This window comes from Geotrypetes seraphini, chromosome 15 (assembly GCF_902459505.1).
Source record: "Geotrypetes seraphini chromosome 15, aGeoSer1.1, whole genome shotgun sequence".
In the NCBI taxonomy this organism is placed as follows: Eukaryota; Metazoa; Chordata; class Amphibia; order Gymnophiona; family Dermophiidae; genus Geotrypetes; species Geotrypetes seraphini.
This window is the reverse complement of record NC_047098.1, coordinates 28,977,655-29,000,960: the sequence shown is the minus strand read 5'-3', so window position 1 is coordinate 29,000,960 and position 23,306 is coordinate 28,977,655. Positions and strand designations below refer to the sequence as shown.

At 41.2% G+C, this 23,306-nt stretch overlaps 1 protein-coding gene across 3 annotated transcripts in view; it reads left to right on the top strand.

Annotated features, from left to right (window-relative positions):
* SLC43A2 (solute carrier family 43 member 2) overlaps positions 1 to 20,450 on the top strand; it is a 52,276-nt gene extending 31,826 nt beyond the window's left edge. For 2 of the 3 annotated variants that reach the window (XM_033922707.1, XM_033922708.1), the window contains exons 10-14: positions 11,565 to 11,703; positions 14,243 to 14,372; positions 14,484 to 14,557; positions 18,735 to 18,858; positions 19,513 to 19,674. In XM_033922707.1, coding sequence (XP_033778598.1) covers positions 11,565 to 11,703; positions 14,243 to 14,372; positions 14,484 to 14,557; positions 18,735 to 18,858; positions 19,513 to 19,674 — 629 coding nt within the window. Of the gene's footprint in view, positions 1 to 11,564; positions 11,704 to 14,242; positions 14,373 to 14,483; positions 14,558 to 18,734; positions 18,859 to 19,512 lie in introns of all 3 variants that reach the window. The other variant, XM_033922706.1, reaches the window with a different exon arrangement.
* Positions 20,451 to 23,306: the final 2,856 nt, after the last annotated feature.

The window sequence follows — 23,306 nt, the reverse complement described above, 5'->3', positions numbered from 1 at the left end:
GGCCTCTTCTCCCTCGAACAGAGGAGATTGAGCGGGGACATGATTGAAACATTCAAGGTACTGAAGGGAATAGACTTAGTAGATAAGGACAGGTTGTTCACCCTCTCCAAGGCAGGGAGAATGAGAAGGCACTCCCTAAAATTGAAAAGGGACAGATTCCGTACGAACATAAGGAAGTTCTTCTTCACCCAGAGAGTGGTAGAAAACTGGAATGCTCTTCCAGAGTCTGTCATAGGGGAAAACACCCTCCAGGGATTCAAGACAAAGTTAGACAAGTTCCTGCTGAACCAGAATGCACACAGGAAGGGCTAGTCTCAATTAGGGCGATGGTCTTTGACCAGAGGGCTGCTGCGTGAGCGGACTGCTGGGCACGATGGACCACTAGTCTGACCCAGCAGCGGCAGTTCTTATGTTATTAAAGCTGATTCCTTCTACACATCCATTTTCAAATAGTTTTTCCTGTGACTAGTATATGGTTATTTAAATGATTGACCCTAGAAGGACCTCCAATTGAGTGTAAAAAACAGCTCACATGGGTCCTATTCAGCGAGATGAGCTCTAAAGTTGGCACAGAGAAATAGGTGGTATTGCAAAACCAGTCATTGAGATGTCATATCTCACGGGCTTCAGTCACGTATTTGATGTTTAACAACCCCAGTCCACCCAGTGCAACAGGGATGCACAGCTTTTGGACTGACAGACGAGAGTGCCTGCCATTCCACAAATAACTTTGCACACAACCATTAAGATATCTCTCGTCCGACCTCTTGAGATATAGGGGCAGCATCTGAAATACAGTGTACAAGTACTTCACCAGCCTCTGAATTTTGGTCCTTAGAGTTCTAGAATTTCTCAAAAGGACTCGTGTGTGTGTGTATACATACACACATACATACACACACACACACATACGTATGTGTGTGTGTAAGCACTTTACTAAGATAAGTACAATAATTTAAAAGGTTCATATAAAGTATATTAAATAGGGGTGCAAAACCAGCAGAAAACAAAGCCTTGACCAATGAGGAGTTCACATTTGACTCTCCCCGTGTAAAGAGTTTACCAATACGGGATGGAGGAGGGGTGGTTCTGAGGTCATTGGCAAGAGTTAGCACAAGAAGTTTCAAAGAAGATTAGAATTAACATCCTTTGTAGCTATCTGTTTCATATATGTGACTCCATGGAGGCTACTTGTTTTGAGGAAAATAAAGTCTTAATTACTCAAGGATCTATGTTCATCTGGCAGTGCTCAAGATTTTGCTGACCACTGTCGGCATTATGCCCGGAAATTCAGTGCTGGACCATGTCTGGGCTCTGGCATTGAATTTCCGGGTTTCTAGAGCTGGCTATACCATAACCAGTTAAGTGTGATATTTAGCACTTAACCAGCTGTGGGGAATTGCATAAAGATAGCACTGTCTTGTATGTAGTCCTATTTATGTGGTGACCTTGGCTGGTTAAAGTGCTAAATATTGGCACTTAACTGATCAAGTTCTGACTCTGCCCCCCCAAATGCTTCCAAAATAGTTGGGTCATTTTTAGCAGCACTAACTTGTTAATTGCTGCTAAAAATGACTGATTGGCCCCAAACAGGCAATTTAACCAGCCAGCAGCCATTTCTGGGCAGTTAAATTACTTTGAATATCGACCCCTCTCCCAGCTCTCACACATTAACACAAGTCTTCTCATACACAGTGTAATAGTCACAGTATATGCTGCATTTGCAAACACTGAAGGACTTGGGCAATTTGAGAGAATTTATTTTCTAGTGTTGTCTTGACTGCAGCAGAACTTGGTATTTATAGGGCCTGATTTCATCGTTTCCAGCCAACAAGAAAGATTAGGTTGGCCTCCTGTTTACATCTTGAAAATAGCCTGAGTTGCAAAACAGACTGAAGCAGAGATGCATCTGAGTCTGATCCAGTTTAAACTTGTTCTGTCTGGAGCATGATTAAACTGATGAGTCAAGAGCAGCCTTCTGAAAATCCTAGGGAGGAGGGGAGAGGAAAATTAGAGCGTAGGAAGGAGAGAGAAGTTACTAATTGTGAGAGGACAGAGAGATGGAAAGTAGTAGCGGAGAGGACCACATGCTCCACCTGGTCTGATTCATACCTGCTTATTGTGATGTCACTTCTCGCCCCACTTGTTCAGGGCAACTTTGAATAGTCTTATCTTTGCAATGTACATGGACACTTTTAGCCTGTGTACCTTGCAGCCAGTTTTGAAAAATTGCAGCTATGAAGTACATGCATTTGAAAAAAAGGAGTCACATTTTTCTATTTGTGTGGGTGTCAGCAGACCCAAAATAGCTTGTGTGCAGTTTGAGAATACATATGCTTTTTTCTTTCCCCAATCTGCACACCCCCATAGAAATATTTACTTTAATGTGGCTGAAAGTATGTGTTAGGGAAGCCAGCATATAGCTTTAATCAGACAGAGGACTGTTCTTAGACACAGTGATGTTAAACATGCAGGGGTCAAGGACAGAAACTAGAGAGGAGGCCCCAAAGCTTATCTTTAGGCTCTTTCACCTTCAGATAGAGGCAAGTATGGGGACCCCACTGTGGCAAGGGAGTCTAGGCTCGATGCCCTGGTTGCTACCCACTAATGCCAACCCTGTTTAGATTAGCCAGTTTATGCAGGTTAAGAGTTGAAAATTGTTTAGTAGACAATTATAAGAGTCTCCAGGTAGCAAAGTACTGATGGACCCAAAAAAGACATTTACCCCCAATATAAATATTGGAGAACTCCTCTTTTTCTAAGGATTACTGTATTTTTATACATATAACAGACATTATGCGTCCCGATTTTAGGTGGCAGTAGGCATCCTACTGCCATCTGGCAGCCAATCGCAATGCATGTTTAAAAACAAACAAACTAAGACGAGGAAGGATGCCTACATTGTAGGGACACTTAAGCATGGTTTTGCCCAGAAGTAGCCTTGGGATGTTTAAGTGTCCCTATGCATCTCCTTGTATATTTTGCAGGAGGGTGCAAATGTGGACAAGGCTCCCACTTACATGTGTAATTTACACATGTCCCTGCTGCATTTAGGTGCCTACACTAATGCCAGCTCTGTTGGGTGTAACTGTGTGTGCCTAAATTTTCAGTGCACTGATACTACCCAATACACTATGATGTCACTTAGGAGCTCTACTACTACTACTACTACTAATCTTTTTTATAGCACTACTACTGTAGGCATACATAGCACTGTACACATTATATGCAGGTACTTCCTCTCTTTCTAGTGGGCTGACAATCTTTTTGTACCTGGGGCAATGGAGGGCTAAGTGACTTGCCCAAGGTCACAAGAGCCTGGTTCTCCAGGATCTCGGCTCATTGCACTAACCATTAGGCCACTCCTTCCTCCAGATCCTACCATATGGCCTCAGGGCATCTAAGTAAAGGTGCTTAGTTGTAGAATTGCCCTTTTAATTTACATAAATGTTCATTTTCTAACATTTCCTGGAGTATTTAATACTTTCCTTATAAGAACATAAGCAATGCCTCTGCTGGGTCAGACCTGAGTGCCCAGCAGCCCGCTCACACGGTGGCCCCAACAGGTCCAGGACCTGTGCAGTGATCCTCTATTTATACCCTTCTATCCCCCTTTCCAGCAGAAAATTGTCCAGTCCTTTCTTAAACCCCAATACCGTACTCTGCCCTATTACGTCCTCTGGAAGCGCATTCCAGGTGTCCACCACACGCTGGGTAAAGAAGAACTTCCTAGCATTTGTTTTGAATCTGTCCCCTTTCAGTTTTTCCGAATGCCTTCTTGTTCTTATATTTTTTGAAAGTTTGAAGAATCTGTCCTTCTCTACTCTCTCTATGCCCCTCATGATCTTATAAGTCTCTATCATATCCCCTCTAAGTCTCCTCTTCTCCAGGGAAAAGAGACCCAGTTTCTCCAATCTCTCAGCGTATGAAAGGTTTTCCATCCCTTTTATCAGACGTGTCGCTCTCCTCTGAACCCTCTCGAGTAACGCCATATCCTTCTTAAGGTACGGCGACCAATATTGGACGCAGTATTCCAGACGTGGGCGCACCATCGCCCGATACAGCGGCAGGATAACTTCTTTCGTCCTGGTTGTAATACCCTTCTTGATTATACCTAGCATTCTATTCGCTCTCTTAGCGACTGCTGCGCACTGTGCCATCGGCTTCATTGTCATGTCCACCATTACCCCCAAGTCCCTTTCTTGGGTACTCTCGTTCACTAACATCCCTCCCATTGTATAGTTGTACCTCAAAAGGAGGTCAGAGCACACAGGGAATGTTAGATCCCAGAAGCAAAACAAGAAATGTATTGTTAGTTCAGTAAAAAGATATTGCCTTATGGGCTGTGTGTATTGACCTTATATTTCATGAATTTAGGTAGGCCAGATATGTTGCATTCCTCATATCTTCAGTATCAAAGAAAAAAAATTGGTTTGGCACAATTTCCCCCCTTATATAACCGTGCTGCCTATGATCGGGGATCTGATCATTCCTTCACTCTAAGGTGAATGGATTTTCATTGTTAGGGGATGTGGTTCAACCGGACTGAGACAAGGCAGTGTCTGTTTGCAGGAAAAGAAAGAGGACATGGTGTATAACACTGGAGCTGTGAGGGAGAGGAGACCCAGAGGGCTTCAGTTAAAGGGAAGTGATGAAAATGAGAAGGCGGGGGTGGGTGGGGGGGGTGAAGGGGGAGGGAATGCATATGGAAGAGGAAGTGAGAGGGTTATGTGAGGATGGGAACGGAATGGAGGAGAGAGAACTCTTAGAGGAAGGTGGGGGAAGGGAAGAATGAAAAAGCTGCATAGAAGTACAGTACAATTTAGTACATGGCAAATGCATTTTTTCCTGATTAAACCATGGAGAGATTTTTGAAACCCTGTCTGATTCTGTAATCTTTTGAAGTCAGTCTGTTATGTTTGCCTTTTGATAATGCTACCATTGCATTACCCATCTCTCATATTAAGGTAACAGATCTATAGTTTCCCACATCCTCCTTGCTCTCACCCTTGTGAAACAGTACAACAGCTGCTGTTCTCCAGTCTCTTGCTACCTCTTCAGTTTAAGTTGAAAAGAGTTGTGGGGGATGGTGTGAACATCTCCTTTAGTGTTCAGTTTAACATTTGAATAAATGGGTAACCCATTGCCAATTCTGGGAGTCAAACCCACAAACCTGAAGTTGAGCCATGAGCTCTAGCAGCTGAGTTACCTGTGCTACGAGGGTAGCAAAGAGCTTAGATGTGCATATGCGAGGGCAGAAGAAGCTGAGAGTACTGGAAATGATTTGAGTAGCATGAAGAGAGGAAGAGCAGAGTAGTACAATGAGGCTGTCACATGGGGATATCTTTAAAACAAATAGGAAATATTTTTTCACTCAAAAGAATAGTCAAGTTCTGGAACTCGTTGCCAGAGGATGTGGTAACAGTGGTTAGCGCAGCTGGGTTTTAAAAAGGTTTGTACAAGTTCCTGCTATTGAGATGGACATGGGGAAGCCACTGCTTGCCCTGGATCGGTAGCATGAAATGCTGCTACTATTTGGGTTTCTGACAGGTACTTGTGATCTGGATTGGCTACTGCAGAAACAGAATATAGGGTTGCCAGATTTCCTCTTTGAAAATAGAGGATGTCTGGCCCCGCCCCATTCTGCCTTCAGTCTCGCCCTGCCCTGCCCCCACTCAAACCTCCCCGAGCTCGAAGGCCACATTTGGAAGCCTTTGGAAGCATGTGTGGACATAGACGATGACGTCACATGCATCCGCACGTGCATATGATGTCATCACGGTGACGGCCACACATGCATAAAGGCTTCCAGACATGGCCTTCGAGCTCGGGTCTTCCAAAACCCGGACAGACCGCCGGGTTTGGGAAATCCCTCTGGGTGTCTGGACGGTCTTCTAAAAAGAGGACATGTCGGGAATTTCCTAGACATCTGGCAACCCTAGCTATTGGTCTGACCCAGTATGGCTATTATGTCTGCTCAGAAGAGACAGTGATTCAGACATAAATAGGAAGGGAGAACAGAGCACAAGTTGTGAAGGCAAGACAAAAGGGGGTAATATTACAGGAACAGGTTATTTTGACAAGAGCATAGCAGAATAAAGTACTTCACGTTTCATATGAGACAATTCCTATCCTTCTGTAGAACTGTATTCCCCTTTATTTATTGCAATGCATCGTCTTAAACACTCCTAATTTCAAACTTTAAGTCACCATCTCTCTATAGAATTGTATCCTATTCTACTTATTGCAGTGTACTATTTTGGCTAACTATAATTTCAAATTGTAAGTCACCTTGAATCCATTTGGATAGAGCATGACCCAGAAATGCCAGATTAGAATAGAAATGGGCAGAAGCTTACTCTGTCTGAACCTGGTGAAGTAAAGTTTGGTGAAAAGGACGAGAGGGTTGAGATTGGAGAAGGATGAAGCAAAAATCTTTATCTTGCAGAGTTCCTGTTGCTTTGAAGTTTTTCAAGGCTTCTGTAATTTTGAAACTGCAATGTGGGGGAAGCGAAAGGGCAGGTACGAGTACAGTAGATTTTAGGACACAGCTGGCATTTCTTTGCTTTCCTGTAGTGGATTCAAGATCTGACCACATTAAATTTTCAAAGACTTGGTCAGTGAGGGGAGATATGAATTTAACGAGTTAAGTGAGTAATTTTCTTCTTTTACGTTAATGGATTTTCAGTTCCCTGAAAGTACACACTCTGAATTAGAGGCATTTAGGGATCTAGTTGGTTGGAAGCACACATTTCCCACACTAACACACATACATACACCATTGTTCAAACTTCTCAAATGAACAATTTTCGAACTCTGTACCAGGATAGAGTTTGAGTACTTTTTACCCACAGACTTTGAAAATCATGGCAGAGTGAAAGTATACATGTTCTTTGGCTGGGAACCATCACTCTTGTTTGAACTAAGCAGACTTTTGGACTTGCTTTTTCTGCAGATATTTTTTTTTTTCCTGGAAATTAGATTGCACAAATGTGAAAGTATAGTCCTGTATTTTCCTGCCTCAATTTAAACGTGCCCCCAAATCCTCTATGAACTTGTACATGCAACACTGTCAATCATATCAAGGTAGGAGAAGGTGGCAGCTTTCACACAGCTGATTTTTGTATGAGTGGGTAGGTCACTTTAACATGTGAAGTTGGCTTTGAAAGTTGTCCTGTCGACATAAGTAAATATTTTAGCTAACACAATGTACTCAAACGCAATGTACACAGCTAGCTTGTGGGTCAAAATTGGCTGGGGTCCTGCAGGCTGAAAAGTACACATGCACATTTTGAAATTAGGTTCCCTATTGAAGACTGGCCTTGTTGTAATTTGGAGAATTAGAAGCATGACTTGTTTCCATTGCATAGCTCATTGGTGTCCTCCGCTTCTAAAAGCAAATGCAAAAACATGGGTCAGCAGTGGTTTCAGATTTTTGTTAAGTCAGTGCTGAGGTCAGGACACACAAGGAAACTTGAGAGCATCTTCAGATGCCAGTTCCCAGTTGTCACTGCTCCCTGCTTGTTTTTCTCATGTTAGGGGAGTAATTGCCAGGTCTTTCTGATGCTGACACACTGTACTGCAGTTGTGTAATTTGTGACAGCTCTGCTGGCAGTGTCAGACACTTTTTATTTCCTTTTGTTTGGGATTCATTTTGTAAGTGCAGAGTCAGCAGCATCTCATGTGATGGGAGGCACGAGATTGGAACCCAGTGACATAGGACAAAGCCTGTATGAGGTTTTCCTCTGATAGGTAAGGGAGCAGAAGCCAGTTCTCCATTTTTAAAAGTACATAAGGCATGTGGCAGCCAGGGATGTTCTTTAACTGCTTTTCATTACCCAGTTAGGTCCTACAGCTACTCTTACATTGGGGGGAGGTTTCTTTTATTCTTTCCAACCAAACAGAAGTTGGAAAAAATTATACCAAAGGGTTTGGAAATACAACTGTCTGGGGGCAGCAAAATAACTCTTCAAAAATTTAACAAAATGGGATGAAACATCAAATGGGAGGGGGGGGAACTGTAAAAAGATGCACCAAGTTGGAAATTGGACCCAGGTTCTAGAGAAAAAAGACTAAAAAAAAAATCGACCCTATCTATCTCAAATCCATTTCAATTCAATTTACCAACTTAATCAAACTTCTTGGCATTATACTGGATAACAAACTAACGTATCATCTACAGATCAGCTCCGTTGTGAAAAAATATTTATATAGGTTACGCATGGTTTGTTCTATTTTGTGACTTCTAGAAATATCATCAATAAATATACTGATACATTCTCTAGTAATATCCCACCTAGATTATTACAATGCCTTATACCAAGGAATAAATCAAAAGGAATTAAGACGCCTACAGATTATTCAGAATATAGCCATGAAACTCATTTTTAATGCAAAATAAGTTTGATCACGTGACACCATCCCTTTGATAAACGCACACTGGCTACAACTTTCTCATTTAATTACAGTACTTATAAAATTATATTATTAACATTTAAGACAAAATTGATCCACTTGCCAGGATTCATAGATAGATTAATTATTCCTTATAACACTATAACACAGCAAGAATACTAAAATTGAATTCTCAAAATCTCTTAGCTATACCTTCACTACTCCATCTCTTTTACGATACTACAAGAAAAACAATCTTCTCAGTGACAGCGCCTACCCTATGAAACTCACTCCTAAATTCATGACTTTTGTGCACGACAGAAGAGCGGGACTTGGGTGTGATTATATGTGATGGTCTTAAGGTGGCCAAACAGGTTGAAAAGGTGATGGCGAAAGCTAGAAGGATGCTAGGTTGCATAGGGAGAGGAAAAAGGAGGTATTGATGCCCCTGTATAAGATTTTGGTGAGACCTCATTTAGAATATTGTATACAATTCTGGAGGCCGCACCTTCAAAAAGATATAAAAAGGATGGAATCGATCCAGAGGAAGGCTACTAAAATGGTATGTGGTCTTCATCATAAGGCGTATGGGGACAGACTTAAAGATCTCAATCTGTATACTTTGAAGGAAAGGCGGGAAAGAGGAGATATGCTAGAGACGTTTAAATATCTACGTAATGTAAATGCGCACGAGTCTCTTTAATTTGAAAGAAAACTCTGCAATGAGAGGGCATAGGATGAAGTTAAGAGGTGATGGGCTTCGGAGTAATCTAAGGAAATACTTTTTTACAGAAAGGGTGGTAGATGCATGGAACAGTTTCCCTGAGAGAGCTATAGCCTTTGCCCATTTCCCCTCTATCTTTTTCATCTGTGCCAATGGATTCTCTACTAGTCACAATGCTTACATGCTGGCAGAAGACTTAGCAACGCCAGCAGAGGCCCAGTGGTAGAAGAGTGGTGGAGACAGAGACTGTGTCTGAATTCAAAAGGGCCTGGGATAGGCACATGTGATCTCTCGGAGAGAGAAAGAGATAATGGTTACTGCGGATGGGCAGACTAGAAGGGCCATTTGGCCTTTATCTGCCATCATGTTTCTATGTTTGTCAGTCTTTCCTTTTCCACATGAATTTTAGATTTTTATATTTATCTGTAAGCCGCTTTGACTTTGGAAAAGCAGGAAACTGCCTTTGACACTGTCTCTCCCTGTTCTCTATTCTCCCCATCCCTCAAAGTGTACCACACCTAAAACTACCCCTCCACAAGTCCACAACACATATCTACCCTTCCACAACTGCTACACCATCCACCAAATTGTCCCCGTAATACATGGCTACCCCTCCGCAACTGTCCTATCATCCCCAAAACTATTGCTTCACGCAATTACCCTACCCTAAAAAATCTATCCTCCACAACTGTCCTACCACCCGCAAATTAGCCTTTGTAACTGCCCCAACACACCACAAAATACCATACCCTTAAAAGTTCCCCCTCCCCACAACTGCTCCATGTCCCCACAAAATCAAACATGCACACAGCACCCAAGCAAATACAGAAAAACAGGTGCAGACACAGGCAATTCAGATACAAACCTAGAATTTGAGCACATTAACATACACGTGAGGAGTACCTTTTATACACACAGGGGCCACTAAAGTATTCATGCCAGACTGGTCAGTGACTGCTGGATGCCATGCAGAATTTATGGCAGAAAGCTTTTCTATGGAGAGCTAAACTTACAGCTAAGTTGCATTGTTCGTCTCATAATGGAGAAAATTATCTCACAAAGAGAAAAAAATTTGTATTTGTTCCAGCCTCTGACTCAATTGAACTTTTTTAAAGAAATTCATTTAAATATATTCTTTAGTAGGCTCAGTTCAACATGTAGTAGATATTTTGTTTTGTTTTGGGTTTTAGAAAGACAGCAGTATTTGGAATTGTGGGGGAAGCATCATCTTCTGAACACTTTTTTTTTTTTTCCCAGAAGATTACAGGATTGTGGGGTGACTTATGTGATGAGATAATCACAGTTAGTTAAGGGGAGTTAGTTAGAAAGTTACTAGAAAGCAGAGTCAGTGTAAGAGTATCTGACAACATCCTCTATAAACCTTCAGCCATGCAGCCCCTCTCCCAATAGTCCTGCATCTCCTTTTCTCTAAATCTCCCCCTCCAAGATGTCCTTCCCTAATCTCCTCCACTTCCTAATATGTCCAGTATCTCCTCCATTTCCCTTCCCCTTATCCCAAGCCAGCATAGGAAGCACAGTACACATGGGGTCTTTGAACACTTGTGCATATTCAAGAATTGCCTCTTCCTGCCCCTTCCAACTTTGAAGGCCTTAAGTATGCATGTGTTCAGAGGCCTGCCACTGTGCTGACAGCGGCTTTCAAGCTACTCTGCTGCTGTTTTGCCACCACCTCCTGAATTCTGCCACTCTAGGCAGATACTTAGTCTGCCTAGTGGTTGGGCTGGCCCTGCTAGAGAAGTTGTTAGGTGTTAGGACTAGATGAAATCAAATCTTCCAGAGCAGATCACATTGTTGCTATTTTAGGCCTCAGGTGATCTGTACATCATCAATTAGTTGAATATTTACTTTAAACAATCTTTTTTTACACATCAGTGTCTCGTTTTATTTATGATTAATATTTCACATTTATTCACCTGCTGTTTTAATCATTTAAATAATACCCTAATTTAACAATAAAGCTCATCACCAAATTTAATAGAGAGGTTGAAGTATCATAAAATATGCATTGTTCTCAGAGGCCTCTTATAACTTAGATGTTATTTCAAGTTCACATCCTGAATGCATGTGATGTAATCATTTACTTCAAAACCTCCTTCCCAACCTTAATTATTAGTTTTGAAAACCCGGCAGTTTGTCTGGGTTTTGGAAGACCCTGGCTGTGCCAGAGCTCAGGACAACGTCTGGAGGGCCTCAGAGCATGCATGGATGCAATGCGATGACATCACACGCATGCATGTGATGTCATTGTGCCACATCCGCGCATGCTGAAAGGCCCTCCAGACACAGCCCTGAGCTCAGGGAAGGAGAGGAGATGAGATTTGTGTAGGGGAAGGACGGGTGCAGAACAGGGCAGGGCCACGTGTCTTCTTTTTTACTTCTACAAATATGTTAACCTTATTGAAATCCAACTTATGTTTCCTCACAGTCAGTCTCTATACTTCCATTTTTGGTGTGCTGCAACTGCTTTGCCTCCTCACAGCACCTGTGATTGGATGTATCATGGATTGGAAGCTGAAGGATTGTGATGACAACAGTGATGACGTGGAGGAGAAAGAAGTTGCAAAGTATGTATCTCTTAACTGACTTGTGAGCTTGCTATGGAGCATAAACTCTTACAAATAACAGTATGAGACTCTAGTATATTGCACAGAGTTGGGAGCCACTGGATCTGGAACAACTTGAAGTTATTTTATTTATTTAGAAATAATTTATAACCCGCTCTAAATGGTCATTTCCCCCTATGGAACGATATGAATAGTCTCAAATCTGTACTGGGTCCACTGTTTAAATATGTTTCAAGTTTTATTGAGTTTTAATATACCGACCATCAACATGTATCTGGCCGGTTTACAATGCTAAAAAAGAAAAAAAAAAAGGGTAAAAAGTAAAATAATAATTATATATATATGGGGAGGGGTGAACATTAAAAGACAATAGACAAAGACTTACATGAATTTGAGGGTATTAAGGAGAAGGAAAGGTCAATAAATACATTATTAAAATTAGAGTTAAAAGAAGGGAAGAGAGGGGAAGGATAGGGTCGCTTCGTAAAAGCAGTTGAGATGATTTTGCTGGATTTGAGGAAGGAAGTATTTAGAGATTATGATATGCATCTTGAAACAGAAATGTTTCATTCATTTATGATCTAGAAGATGGTGTAATGTACAAGATGACACAAATGCACTGCAGGGATTTGCAGAAGGACCTTGTGAAACTGGAGAACTGGGCATCTAAATAGTATATGAAATTTACATGGACAAATGAAGCACATAAGAAAAGTAATCCTAAATATGAGGCTAGTTTTTCAAATAGCCTTTTATCTCATTGGGAAATTGCCTACTATGAAGGTAGTTCTCAAAAAACATTCCTGCATATAAAGCAATACTTTATGTGCAAAACTAGGCCTTTTTTATAAAATGAATGTCCACTATGTATACAGCCTTGTATGCATAAGGTTACCTAGAATGAGCAGTAAGATAACACAGGCACTTATATGCCTTTATAAATTAGGCTTCTACAATGACGCCCCTGTTGTGCAGAAATTCATGTGTGTGCTAAACATATAAATGTTTGCATGTACATGTAATTCGAGTAAAGAATATCTTCATTCAGTTTTAAACATCAATATATACATAAATGTAGTGGGTTGCTAAGAAAGCATTTACATCACCAAGAGAACGTAGCAACGGGAGTTCAGATTTTGACCTTAGAGTATAGAGTGCTCATTCGGTCTGTCATTCGTCATTAATCCCTGCTAATGTTCTCATATTCTTATATATTTTTTAGAATCTTTTTATAATCTTTTTGTTGTATATTGTATCATTTGAGTTATCAATAAACTACTGTTTATCTATAGTATATTTTGATCACTTAGCTTTTTTTGCGTATCTGCATTCTGTGATCACAAAAAGATTATAAAAAGATTCTAAAAAATATATAAGAATATGAGAACATTAGCAGGGATTAATGACGAATGACAGACCGAATGAGCACTCTATACTCTAAGGTCAAAATCTGAACTCCCGTTGCTACGTTCTCTTGGTGATGTAAATGCTTTCTTAGCAACCCACTACATTTATGTATATATTGATGCATGTACATGTGTCATGGTAACCCTATCCCAGCTCTGCCCAAACCACACCCCTAGGCATGCCTACATGTTGTGGAATTGTTGCTAGAGGTTATGGTTAAGGTTAACAGTGCTATTGTATAGAAAGGCCTTAACCATGTATAAACCCTATAAATGTAAACAAAATAGATAGAGGGAAGATAATTCAATAAATATATAAGGTAATCAAATCATCAAAACTAGCACCATCATGTATCAGGCAATGGATTGGTTTGGTATAGGTTCAGGATTATAACAATATACAAGACAGGAACTTGGAATGGTATATATCATAAGAGGTTCCAAAGATTGAAGTCTGTATAATTTATGATATGTCCACCACAGTTTTCTTTAAATACTCAATAAGGATTATGACTTAATTTCAATTATATTTTGAACATTTATGATAATATTTTGATTTAAATTTATTACATTAGACACTATTATGGCTTTTATTTTAGTCTTGAACGGTGCTAGTTTTGATGATTTGATTACCTTATATATTTACTGAATTATCTTCCCTCTATCTATTTTGTTAAGGTTAACAGTGCAGCAAGAAAATTAGAACAAGTTTTGGGAGGAGAGGTCTAGTAATAGTTTTTACCAAGACAGGCTTGGGAGTTACCTCCTCTTAATGCTGGAACATGGAATGGATCTCCCCGTCAGTACCCACTGGATTCTTCAGGTGTCACAGACTCTCCACTGTTTGAGACATAATGTTGTGTTCATTAGTCTGACCCAGCAGGGAACTTATGGTCTTATTTATAAACCTAAGTTTTAGAATTTGGTCTTGTTTCCTTTTTTTTATGTTTAAATATTATTTTATTAGGTTCCGTAGTGCGAAACGTAAACCATAACTTGTCAATACATTTTTATTTTACATTTGCACAGCATTTAACTCCTTCCTTCCCTCCCCTGCTCCAACAACATTTTTTTATACCATGTACAGTATATTTTCAGTTATTTGTATTTTTTATTTGTGAATTAATTCTCAGGGGCCACAAGAAAAAGAAACGAGACCGTCAAATTCAAAAGGTCATAAATGCCACAAGAGCTTTTGCATTCACAAATCTGCTTCTGGTTGGCTTTGGAGTTACTTGCCTTGTTCCCAATTTGCCTTTACAGGTAGGGGCATTAGGTACAGAAATCAGAATACAGTGTAATGGAAATTTCTTGCATGGACAAATCCAAAATGTTTCTATCAAGATTTCTGAATGTTTTTGCTTTTCCTTTTAGATCCTATCCTTTATTTTGCACACTGTTGTCCGAGGATTCATCCATTCTGCAGTCGGAGGTTTATATGCAGCAGTGTAAGTCTTCGGGATATCTTAAGAGCTTATCTAGAGCAGTGGTTCCCAACCCTGTCCTGGAGGACCACCAGGCCAATCAGGTTTTCAGGCTAGCCGTAATGAATATACATGGAGCAGATTTGCATGCCTTCACTTCCATTATATGCAAATCTCTCTCATGCGTATTCAAGTTGGAAACCACTGATCTAGAGCTTAAGAGTGGTGGAGTAAAGCTTGACCTTTTTTGGTTTTGCATTTTCTGGTCTTGTTTATAATTACAATGACATGTGCTAAATGAAGATTTTTTTTTAACAGTAGAATTAATATTGTCAACCGTGGAGGGGAGGTGGGTTGAGTCTTTCCTCATGTTATAAACACCATTAGGGGTGTCTACTCTATAGCAGATTTTGGTATCATCTGCAAAGAGGCAAATCTTACCCAACAGCCCTTCAGCAATATTGTTTATAAAAATATTAAGTTGGGTGTCCTGCTTCAGGAGTCTCTGAAAGAGCTACAGCCTTTGCCCATTTCCCCTCTATCTTCTTCACCTGTGCCAATGGATTCTCTACTAGTCACAGTGCCTAAATGCTGGCAAAAGACCAGCAGAGGCCCAGCAGTAGACACATCACAGATAGCAAACATGAAACCATAGCACACTATTCCAGAAAACCTAAGATGAACCTGGTGCGTGTCAACAGCGTAGAGGCATTGGAGGACACGTCATCATGTTGTGGATGCAACGCATAGGATACCTAGTGAATCTCAGCAAGTCCAGAGGCAATTGAACACTTTTTTTACTTGGAAGGGCCAAACAAGCTTTGATCCTGTCCCTATGTTTGTTTGTTTGCTTATGCTGTGTGGGGCAAAATTTTGGTATCCTCATGACCCTGTGGTCCACTCCATTCTACTGCCTATGTAGTCTTCTGCCTCAAGATCTAAGAGATGCTACCCTGCAAGTCATAAGAAGAAAGGAAGACCCAGATTCCAAATAGTAATCTTACATGTTAGACTCCCCAGAAGAGGGCATCCCATTTTAAAAAAAAGTAGTGAGGGAGATTCTGTGCCTTTCTCTGCCCTCTGAGTTGAGTGTATCTTTACCTTCATCTCTTGTAGAAGAAGGCTGAAGAAATAGATCATCATGGGGAAGTAACCATCCCCCCCCTAAAAAAAAGAAATCAGAATTTTCAAAAGCTTCAAATTCTAACATATGTTTGTTATATGGTCCTCTTTCACTTCACCAAAGCCTGTGTCAACTGACACTTAAGTATCCTTGCTACATTACCCTATTCTCCCTATTCTAAGGATGTAAAAGAAAATGGAAGATGTCTTCCAGGAAGGAAGGAAAAATCTGACTGGAGGAGAAGGTGAAATACTGCTCCAGACAGGCCTCTTCAGAAAAAGGATTAGGACATATCCAGAATCCCAGTAGGAACTTGCACGAGAGACTGGATGTCAGTCTTGCTTAATATGAGCTGATATGAGGTCCGTTCACAGAGGTGCCCCACTTGATACTTAGTCACTTCTTCCAGATCTTACACTTGAGGAGTTGGCTCAGAAAATTCCTCTGATCAATAAAGGTATAAGTCGCCAAGGCTTTCAAAGAACTCCGTCTCAGAGCAAATCTGATGCATTTACCATGGCACCTGAGGGATGCTAGTTTTCCATCAGCTTTGTTTCCATCAGCAAATGGCATTCAGCCACTTGGACTACCTTCTCTAAGCTAGAGGCCAGGATTGCTGGAGTGCTAGATGGTTGACTCTAGCCCTTGGCCTACATGTGGAGCTGTTGGTTCTCCACAGATTAGGGCTAGGTAGGGCTCAAAGCAGAGCCTGAAGTTACTGCCAAAGCACAGCATCTAGGCGAAGGTTTGGGGTTTTTTTTTAAACTCTTCATAGGCTGCAGAAATTTTTTCATGCATTACAAGCCTAATCTGGTCTTAATGGTACTCCAAGAATCTTCTTTGATTTTGTCAAGTTTCTGTGGCATTTATTTATTTTAAAATTTCTTCCTGTCTAATGCCTAGGCGTGTCACAATTATACATGCACAAATGCATTCATGACAAACATTTACAACTATATGCATCAACAGATAAATATTTATCTTCTTTATCACAAACTCATCAATAAAACATCCCTCCCAACTTAAAAAGTTAAAAATGATTGTCTGAAATCTTTACCTGGAAAGAAACAACCTGACTTAACAGTAAAAATCCTTTGCAAACAGATGAGTTTTAGCAGTCTCCTAAATTAATCATCATTTTTACATAGACGCCCTGGCAATAAATTCCATAATCTGGCTCCTCCTACTGAAAAAGATGCTCGACTTGTTGACCCATAATGTACTGAGTCCATCAGCATATTTTCACATCTGTTTCTAGCTATAAAGAATAACTGAAGCTGGGCCTATGGCCTGAGTTCTGTCTCCAGACCTGAGATACTTTGATGACCCTTAAGTTTGCCTCAGAATGGGCCGCTTTTCTAGCCTTTGAGAATATGGGGCTGAATATTCTAAGGGATTTATCTGAGTAGTAGCTACCACTAATCGTACAAGTCCTCTTTTTATGAATTTATAGTAACACTATACAGGATACTATAAGGATAGTGCTGGAGCAGAATTAGGGTGGTGAAGATAATCCACCTAACTGGCAATATTCAACTGCACTCTGTGTAGTAATGTGGTTTAATTTAGGTAGAAATACATTGCTTAAATTGAACAGCACAGCTATATGTTTAACTGGGGAATATTGCTACCATGGTACATATAGCAATGCTGAATACACATCTTTTTTTTAGTGTTGTTAGGTGCCATTGACTTGTGTTCGAGTCCTAGCAATTTGATGATCTTTCATCATTAAGTTTTTGTGGCAGAATTCAGAAGTAGCCTTTCTTCTGCACAGTATAAATTCAGTGTCGCTGTTTCATTAAATGCAATCCTCCAACACTGCCCATCTGCTGCTGCCCAGACGGGTGGTACATCGTTAGTCTGACATTTCCACTGAAATCTGTAGTGTTAAATCATTTTAATTTTAAACATTTTTATTAGTGATCACAGTACAAACAGTATAAAAAAGCCTACAGGATTAACAGAAGGTTGGACGTGAAGTGCGTTGGTCTGAACGTAAGGGGAGAAAAACAAATGATGATTTGGATAGCTATCAAATATGTTTGTTAGAATGTGTTAGTTTGTGTGATCAAACTAAGAGCGATTACTATAAAAAAACAAATACATGAAGCAGTGAATAGACCAAAATAATTATTTAGTACCATTAAATTTTTAGTAAATGGATATGAAAAGAAAGATGTGATCAATGGTCCAAAGGCTTCTTTGTTTGCTGTATATTTGCGTTCTAAGATGAATAATATTGAACAGAAAGCAGGAGGTTTGGTGAAGAGTGAATTATAATTGGAATGTGAATGAGCAAGACGAATGGAATGAATGCAATCTTTTAATAGTAGAAGAGGTGGAGAAAATTTTGTAGAGTTTAACACCAACTAAGGCCTCCTTTTATGAAACTGTGATAGCCATGCTGCTCCCGATGCTCATTGAGTTCCTATGAGCGTTGGGAACAGCGCGGGCCATTCAGCGCAGCTCTCCACACTAGAAACTGCTATCGCAGTTTCATAAAAGAGGGGGGTAAGTCTTTTTGTGATCCGTGTTCTTCAGCAGTACTTATATTATTAGGAGAGAAACTTGTGCCTGCACTAACACTTATTGCGAATATAGGAAACGGGGATGTTTTCCAATTTCTGGACTGTTATGACTTAAGACCATCCCTGTAATTGCTCTATTGACAGCAAGATTTAGGAGCAACTTTTCACAATAAAAATAAGAATGAAGACAGTGTATATCAAACTCAACTTAGCCCCTTCCATGCTCATCTCCTCCTGCCCACATGCTGCTGAAAGATGTGCAGAACTGGCATGTATTGTTTCTGAAATGTATATTTTTTTAAAGCATAGCAGCCTTTTAAGTTGTCTTTGGGGTTTAAATGTACCAACCTGATGGAGAATTAGGCTTCTCTTGCCATATTTCCAGAGGAGACGGGAAAGGGACCAAAACTGAGAGCAGGGGATAGTTGAAAAGTGATTTAACAGCCTACTGTTTTCCTGTGTAATTGATTTTTTTGGTACTCTGTGCTTGTGGAGTAGCTGGAGGTGCAGCTGCCCCTGTTTGAAACTGTTTGTTTTTCTTAAACAGATATCCTTCTACACAATTTGGTAGCCTGACAGGATTGCAATCTCTTGTTAGTGCCCTCTTTGCCCTGCTGCAGCAACCCTTGTTCTTGGCGATGATGGGACCTCTCGAGGGAGACGCCTTCTGGGTAAGGAAGAAGGGAGCAGAAAGGGGGACATGTTGGCCCAGCCAATCCCAGTTAATGAAGGGAGCACAGTAGTGGCAGGGATTCCTGGATCAAATTGAACTTGTTCCCTTCTTATCTGATAGGGGACTCCTTGTCCTGTGGAAAGAGCTTTTAGTGCTACAGTGGCTTCTGCTTTCCCCAGAGTTGGTTGGTGAACTTTTAAGCATGATAAATAATACTTTCTTGGACTCAAGAGAATTTGTTATACTACCTTATCTGGCACATAGGTCAAAGCAGTTTAAATACCAGAATAGAAGAATAAGGAATAGAACCACAGTTTTCATTGGGTTCTGAGAATGCTGTTTCAGGGAGATGCTTTGAAAGTAATGACAGTCTTGTAGCAAAGCTGTCAAACACTTCAGATAAATGTGGATGAACGCAAAGCCAGAGTTCTATAGAGCAATTTGGTAGTGGTAAGGGGGGTTGGGGGGTTGGAAGGAACCTGTGGTAATAATACATGTCACCTGGTCTTAGCATCCAAAATCTCAGAATAGGTTAGGATGAACCATTATGGTGCAAGGTATAGTGTGTTACCCAGTGTGATGCAAAGCCATAGGTGCTGCTGCTTCTGAATGTTTCTAGGATCATGCTTACATCTGTCTGATTATGTTTTAGGTGAACATTGGCCTGTTGGGTGTTAGCATGTTTGGTTTCTGCCTCCCACTCTATCTTATCTTCTACAAGAAGAGACTGGAACGTGAAAGAGAACAGAAGAATGAAGATGCCAAACTCTTCCTAAAAATCAATGGCTCCCCCATTCAAGAAGCCTTTGTATAGAACTTTCAGCTTCTTAATATATTCCACCTCGTTTCAACAAGGGTGCTAATACTGGACTTCCATCTGTACAGCCCCATATTCTGGCACTTTGATTAAGAGTGCAGAATTGGTTGTTTGCCTTCTTGCCCAAGAAGGATTCTTAAGTATCTGTTAACTCTGTTCATCGGGAGGAGAACCTCTGAACTGAAGGGGTATTTTTCTGTCGCTCCACTTCCACTTGGCCTGGAGAACACTACAAGATTATGAGGTGGCCAATGGAGAATGTGGTAGTATTAAACAGTAATTGTTAAATTCACAAAGGATGTTGGCTAAAAGCAATTTGCTTCTCTAGGCTCCTCTTACCATCTAACTAAATACTCTTGTCCATACAGAGCTCACCCTGTGCCATCATGACTCCTACTTCAGTAGTTCAACATCTTGCATGCTTTGCCCAACACACAGGAGGACCTGAATTTTATTTTTTTAAAGAATTGTTGACTATACTGGAATGAGTCTGTTGCTTGACCTGCTCTCTAAGAGGTGCCCACAGCTGCAGGAACTTTGGTGTCAGATCTGAATTGGACACAAGAAGTCAGCACAGTGATACTGTTTACTTTGTTTTTAGCGATTTTGTAGCACAAATCATGGCACAGATGATCTTGAGTGCAGATACCATAATCTGCAGGAACAGATTCTAGGTATGAACCTCCCTCCATCCTAACTGCATCCTTGATGCTGGCATCTTTGTGAACAGTGACAAATGATTTCCAGTAATGAGAGGAGAGCCCATCCATCATCCCCGCCCCCCCCCCCCAAAAAAAAAAAAAAAAAAGAAACAAATCAGCCTCTTTGTAGCCAAAGACTACAGAATACTATAGATTGTTTCATATCATGAAAGAGCCTGCCATTGGCAAAGGGAAATTATTATTTTTTGCACACACTGATGCATTTTAGACTACAGTATGCCTCTGGGCCATTCCTAAACTTCATTTCTGAACAGTCATGAAAATGTACTGCTTGGGCCGCTTTAAACCAGTATAAATTGGAGATTACTAGACAGTCACCTGCAAGAAGAAATAGCCACCGTTTCTGGCCTGATGTTGTTGTCCTTCCACTGGGGTAGTGACAAATACTTCACACTGTAAGACTCGAGCAGTGACTGACTATACCTATTATGGAGCAATAATGCCCCCTGCTGTCGCATTGCATACATGCCTGTGCTGTTTATCTTCAGAAATGATGAAACGTGCAATCAGTATATCCAACGTAGTATTTTAAAGCAATAAGTATTTGTTTGTCTGAGTATGGTATAGAGAGTCCTAACATCCATAGTTTATTTTTGTTCTTTGCATGGCTCCAATGAGGAGCTTTTCCATCACCGGGTATCTTGTGGAATGAACCTGGTCCCTGACACAGTATGTTGTTGCTCTTTTAATGTACTTTTTATCATTTCTTCCATTCTGAATTGCTTGAGGGATGAAAGAAGTAGGAACGGTTCAGTTTGCATTGCCCAATTATGTTTTCTATGTTTGTTGCAACTTTTATGACTAGTTTTGGGTTGAGTTAGTAAATTCAGAGATTTTAATTTACTTTTACTGGACTTCAAGGGGAGTTTTATGTGTGTCCATATTGGAAAAAGGACATCTACATATTCTAAGCCTGTTTTATAAAGGCAACATAGGCGCACATATGCTTTTATAACAGAGGCTTCGAGAACCAGCTCAGGTTGTGCACAATTTTATATTTACTCTGAAAAAGGGGTAATTTGTATGTTCTCTGTGTACACTGCAGCTGCCTGAACTGTGCCCCTGGGATCAACTACATCAGTGGTCTCAAACTCAAACCCTTTGCAGGGCCACATTTTGGATTTGTCGGTACTTGGAGGGCCGCAGAAAAAAATAGTTAATGTCTTATTAAAGAAATGACAATTTTGCATGAGGTAAAACTCTTCATAGTTTATAAATCTTTCCTTTCGGCTAAAGAGATATGGTCAAGAAACTGTTTTATTTTACTTTTGTGATTATGATAAACATACTGAGGGCCTCAAAATAGTACCTGGCGGGCCGCGAGTTTGAGACCACTGAACTACATGCAATCTTGTTAACATGTGCACTATAAACACACATTTGACCATGTGGAAAATGCTTAATAAAATTACCACTTAATACAAATGTTGATGTTTTGAGTTCCCTTTTCTTGTTCCTCTCTGCTTCCCCCTGCCCACATGCTATGGAGTATGCTACTGTTTGGCACAAAACATACTTTTTTTTTGGAGGTGGGGGAGGAAGAGAGGAAGAGGACTAAGGGCTAGATTCTCAAAACAAAATCTGCCTTTAATGTGCTTGTTAAAAAGGTTACAGCTAATTTAGCGAGCACGTATTTTAGCATCGGATTATCAAAACAATTTACCGAGTTCTTTTGTGAGCTAAGCCATTCTCCAAGAGTGGCGTTGGCTTTGGCAACAAAAATCAGCAACTGGTCCAGGGGTGCCGGTACAGTGCTAGCACTGTGAAAAACATTTCTCTGGTGTGTTTTGGACACGCAATTAAAAAATCCCAAATTGAAGTTCGGTAGCAAAAATGCCCTCTCTCTCCTGCTGCGTCGCTGACAACCAACACCCCCCTCGGCAGCGAGAGAGATGCCCAATCTCTCCCACCCAACCAACACATCCCCCGGCAGCAGGAAAGATGCCCAATCACTCCCGCCACTAACCGACCCCCTCCCCCCAATTCCCTTCAACAGCGGGAGAGACGCTTATGTTCTCCCACCATCACGCAACACACACGTGCCGCTGATGACCTCCACCCTCTCACCCTTACCTTACTTTGACTGACTGGAGGGATGCCTACTCCCTCCAGCCAGCTGGCCCACCTCTTCAAAATGGCGGGCCTTCCCCAGTGCATCCTTGGGCTCTAATTGGCCCAGGTTGTTTAAGGCCTTAAACTACCTGGGCCAATCAGAGCATCAAGCCCCTGGGAGGCACCGGGAAGGGGCCTAAGGCTCTTACTGGCCCGGATGCATAAGGCCTTAAACAACCTGGGCAAATCGGAGCCTCAGGCCCCTCACCCAGTGCATCCCAGGATGCACTGGGAAGGGAAAGGGCCACCATTTTGAAGAGGTGGGCCAGCTGGCTGGAGGGAGTAGGCATGCCTCTGGCCAGCCTTCTAAACTAAGGGGGGAGAGGGTGAGGGTCATCAGAGTCAAGGGGGGGTGTTGCATGGCAGCAGCAGAGCATGGGCATCTCTCCCATTGCGGGGGGGGTGTTGGTTGGTGGCGGGAAAGACTGGACATCTCTCCCACTGCCGAGGGGTGTGTTGGTTGGCGGTGGCAGGAGAGATTGGGCATCTCTCCTACGGGGGGGGATGGCTGGTGTTGGGAGAGTTTGGGCCTCTTTCCCATTGCTGAGGGGTGTGTTGGTTAGTGGCACTTTGCTGGTTGGCAGCAAGAGAGATTAAGCATCTCTCCTGCTGTTATGAGCACATGCAAATTTAGTGAGTCTTCACTATTCTCCACCAAGCACATTTGCCTGAGCATTTTTATGGAGACTGACTTACTTTTTTAAATTTTTTTAATCGCTACTATAACAGCTGTGACAGCAGCCTGTCGGTTTTTTACGTGGCTTTTTGAGAATCTAGCCCTAAGTGATAGCAAAA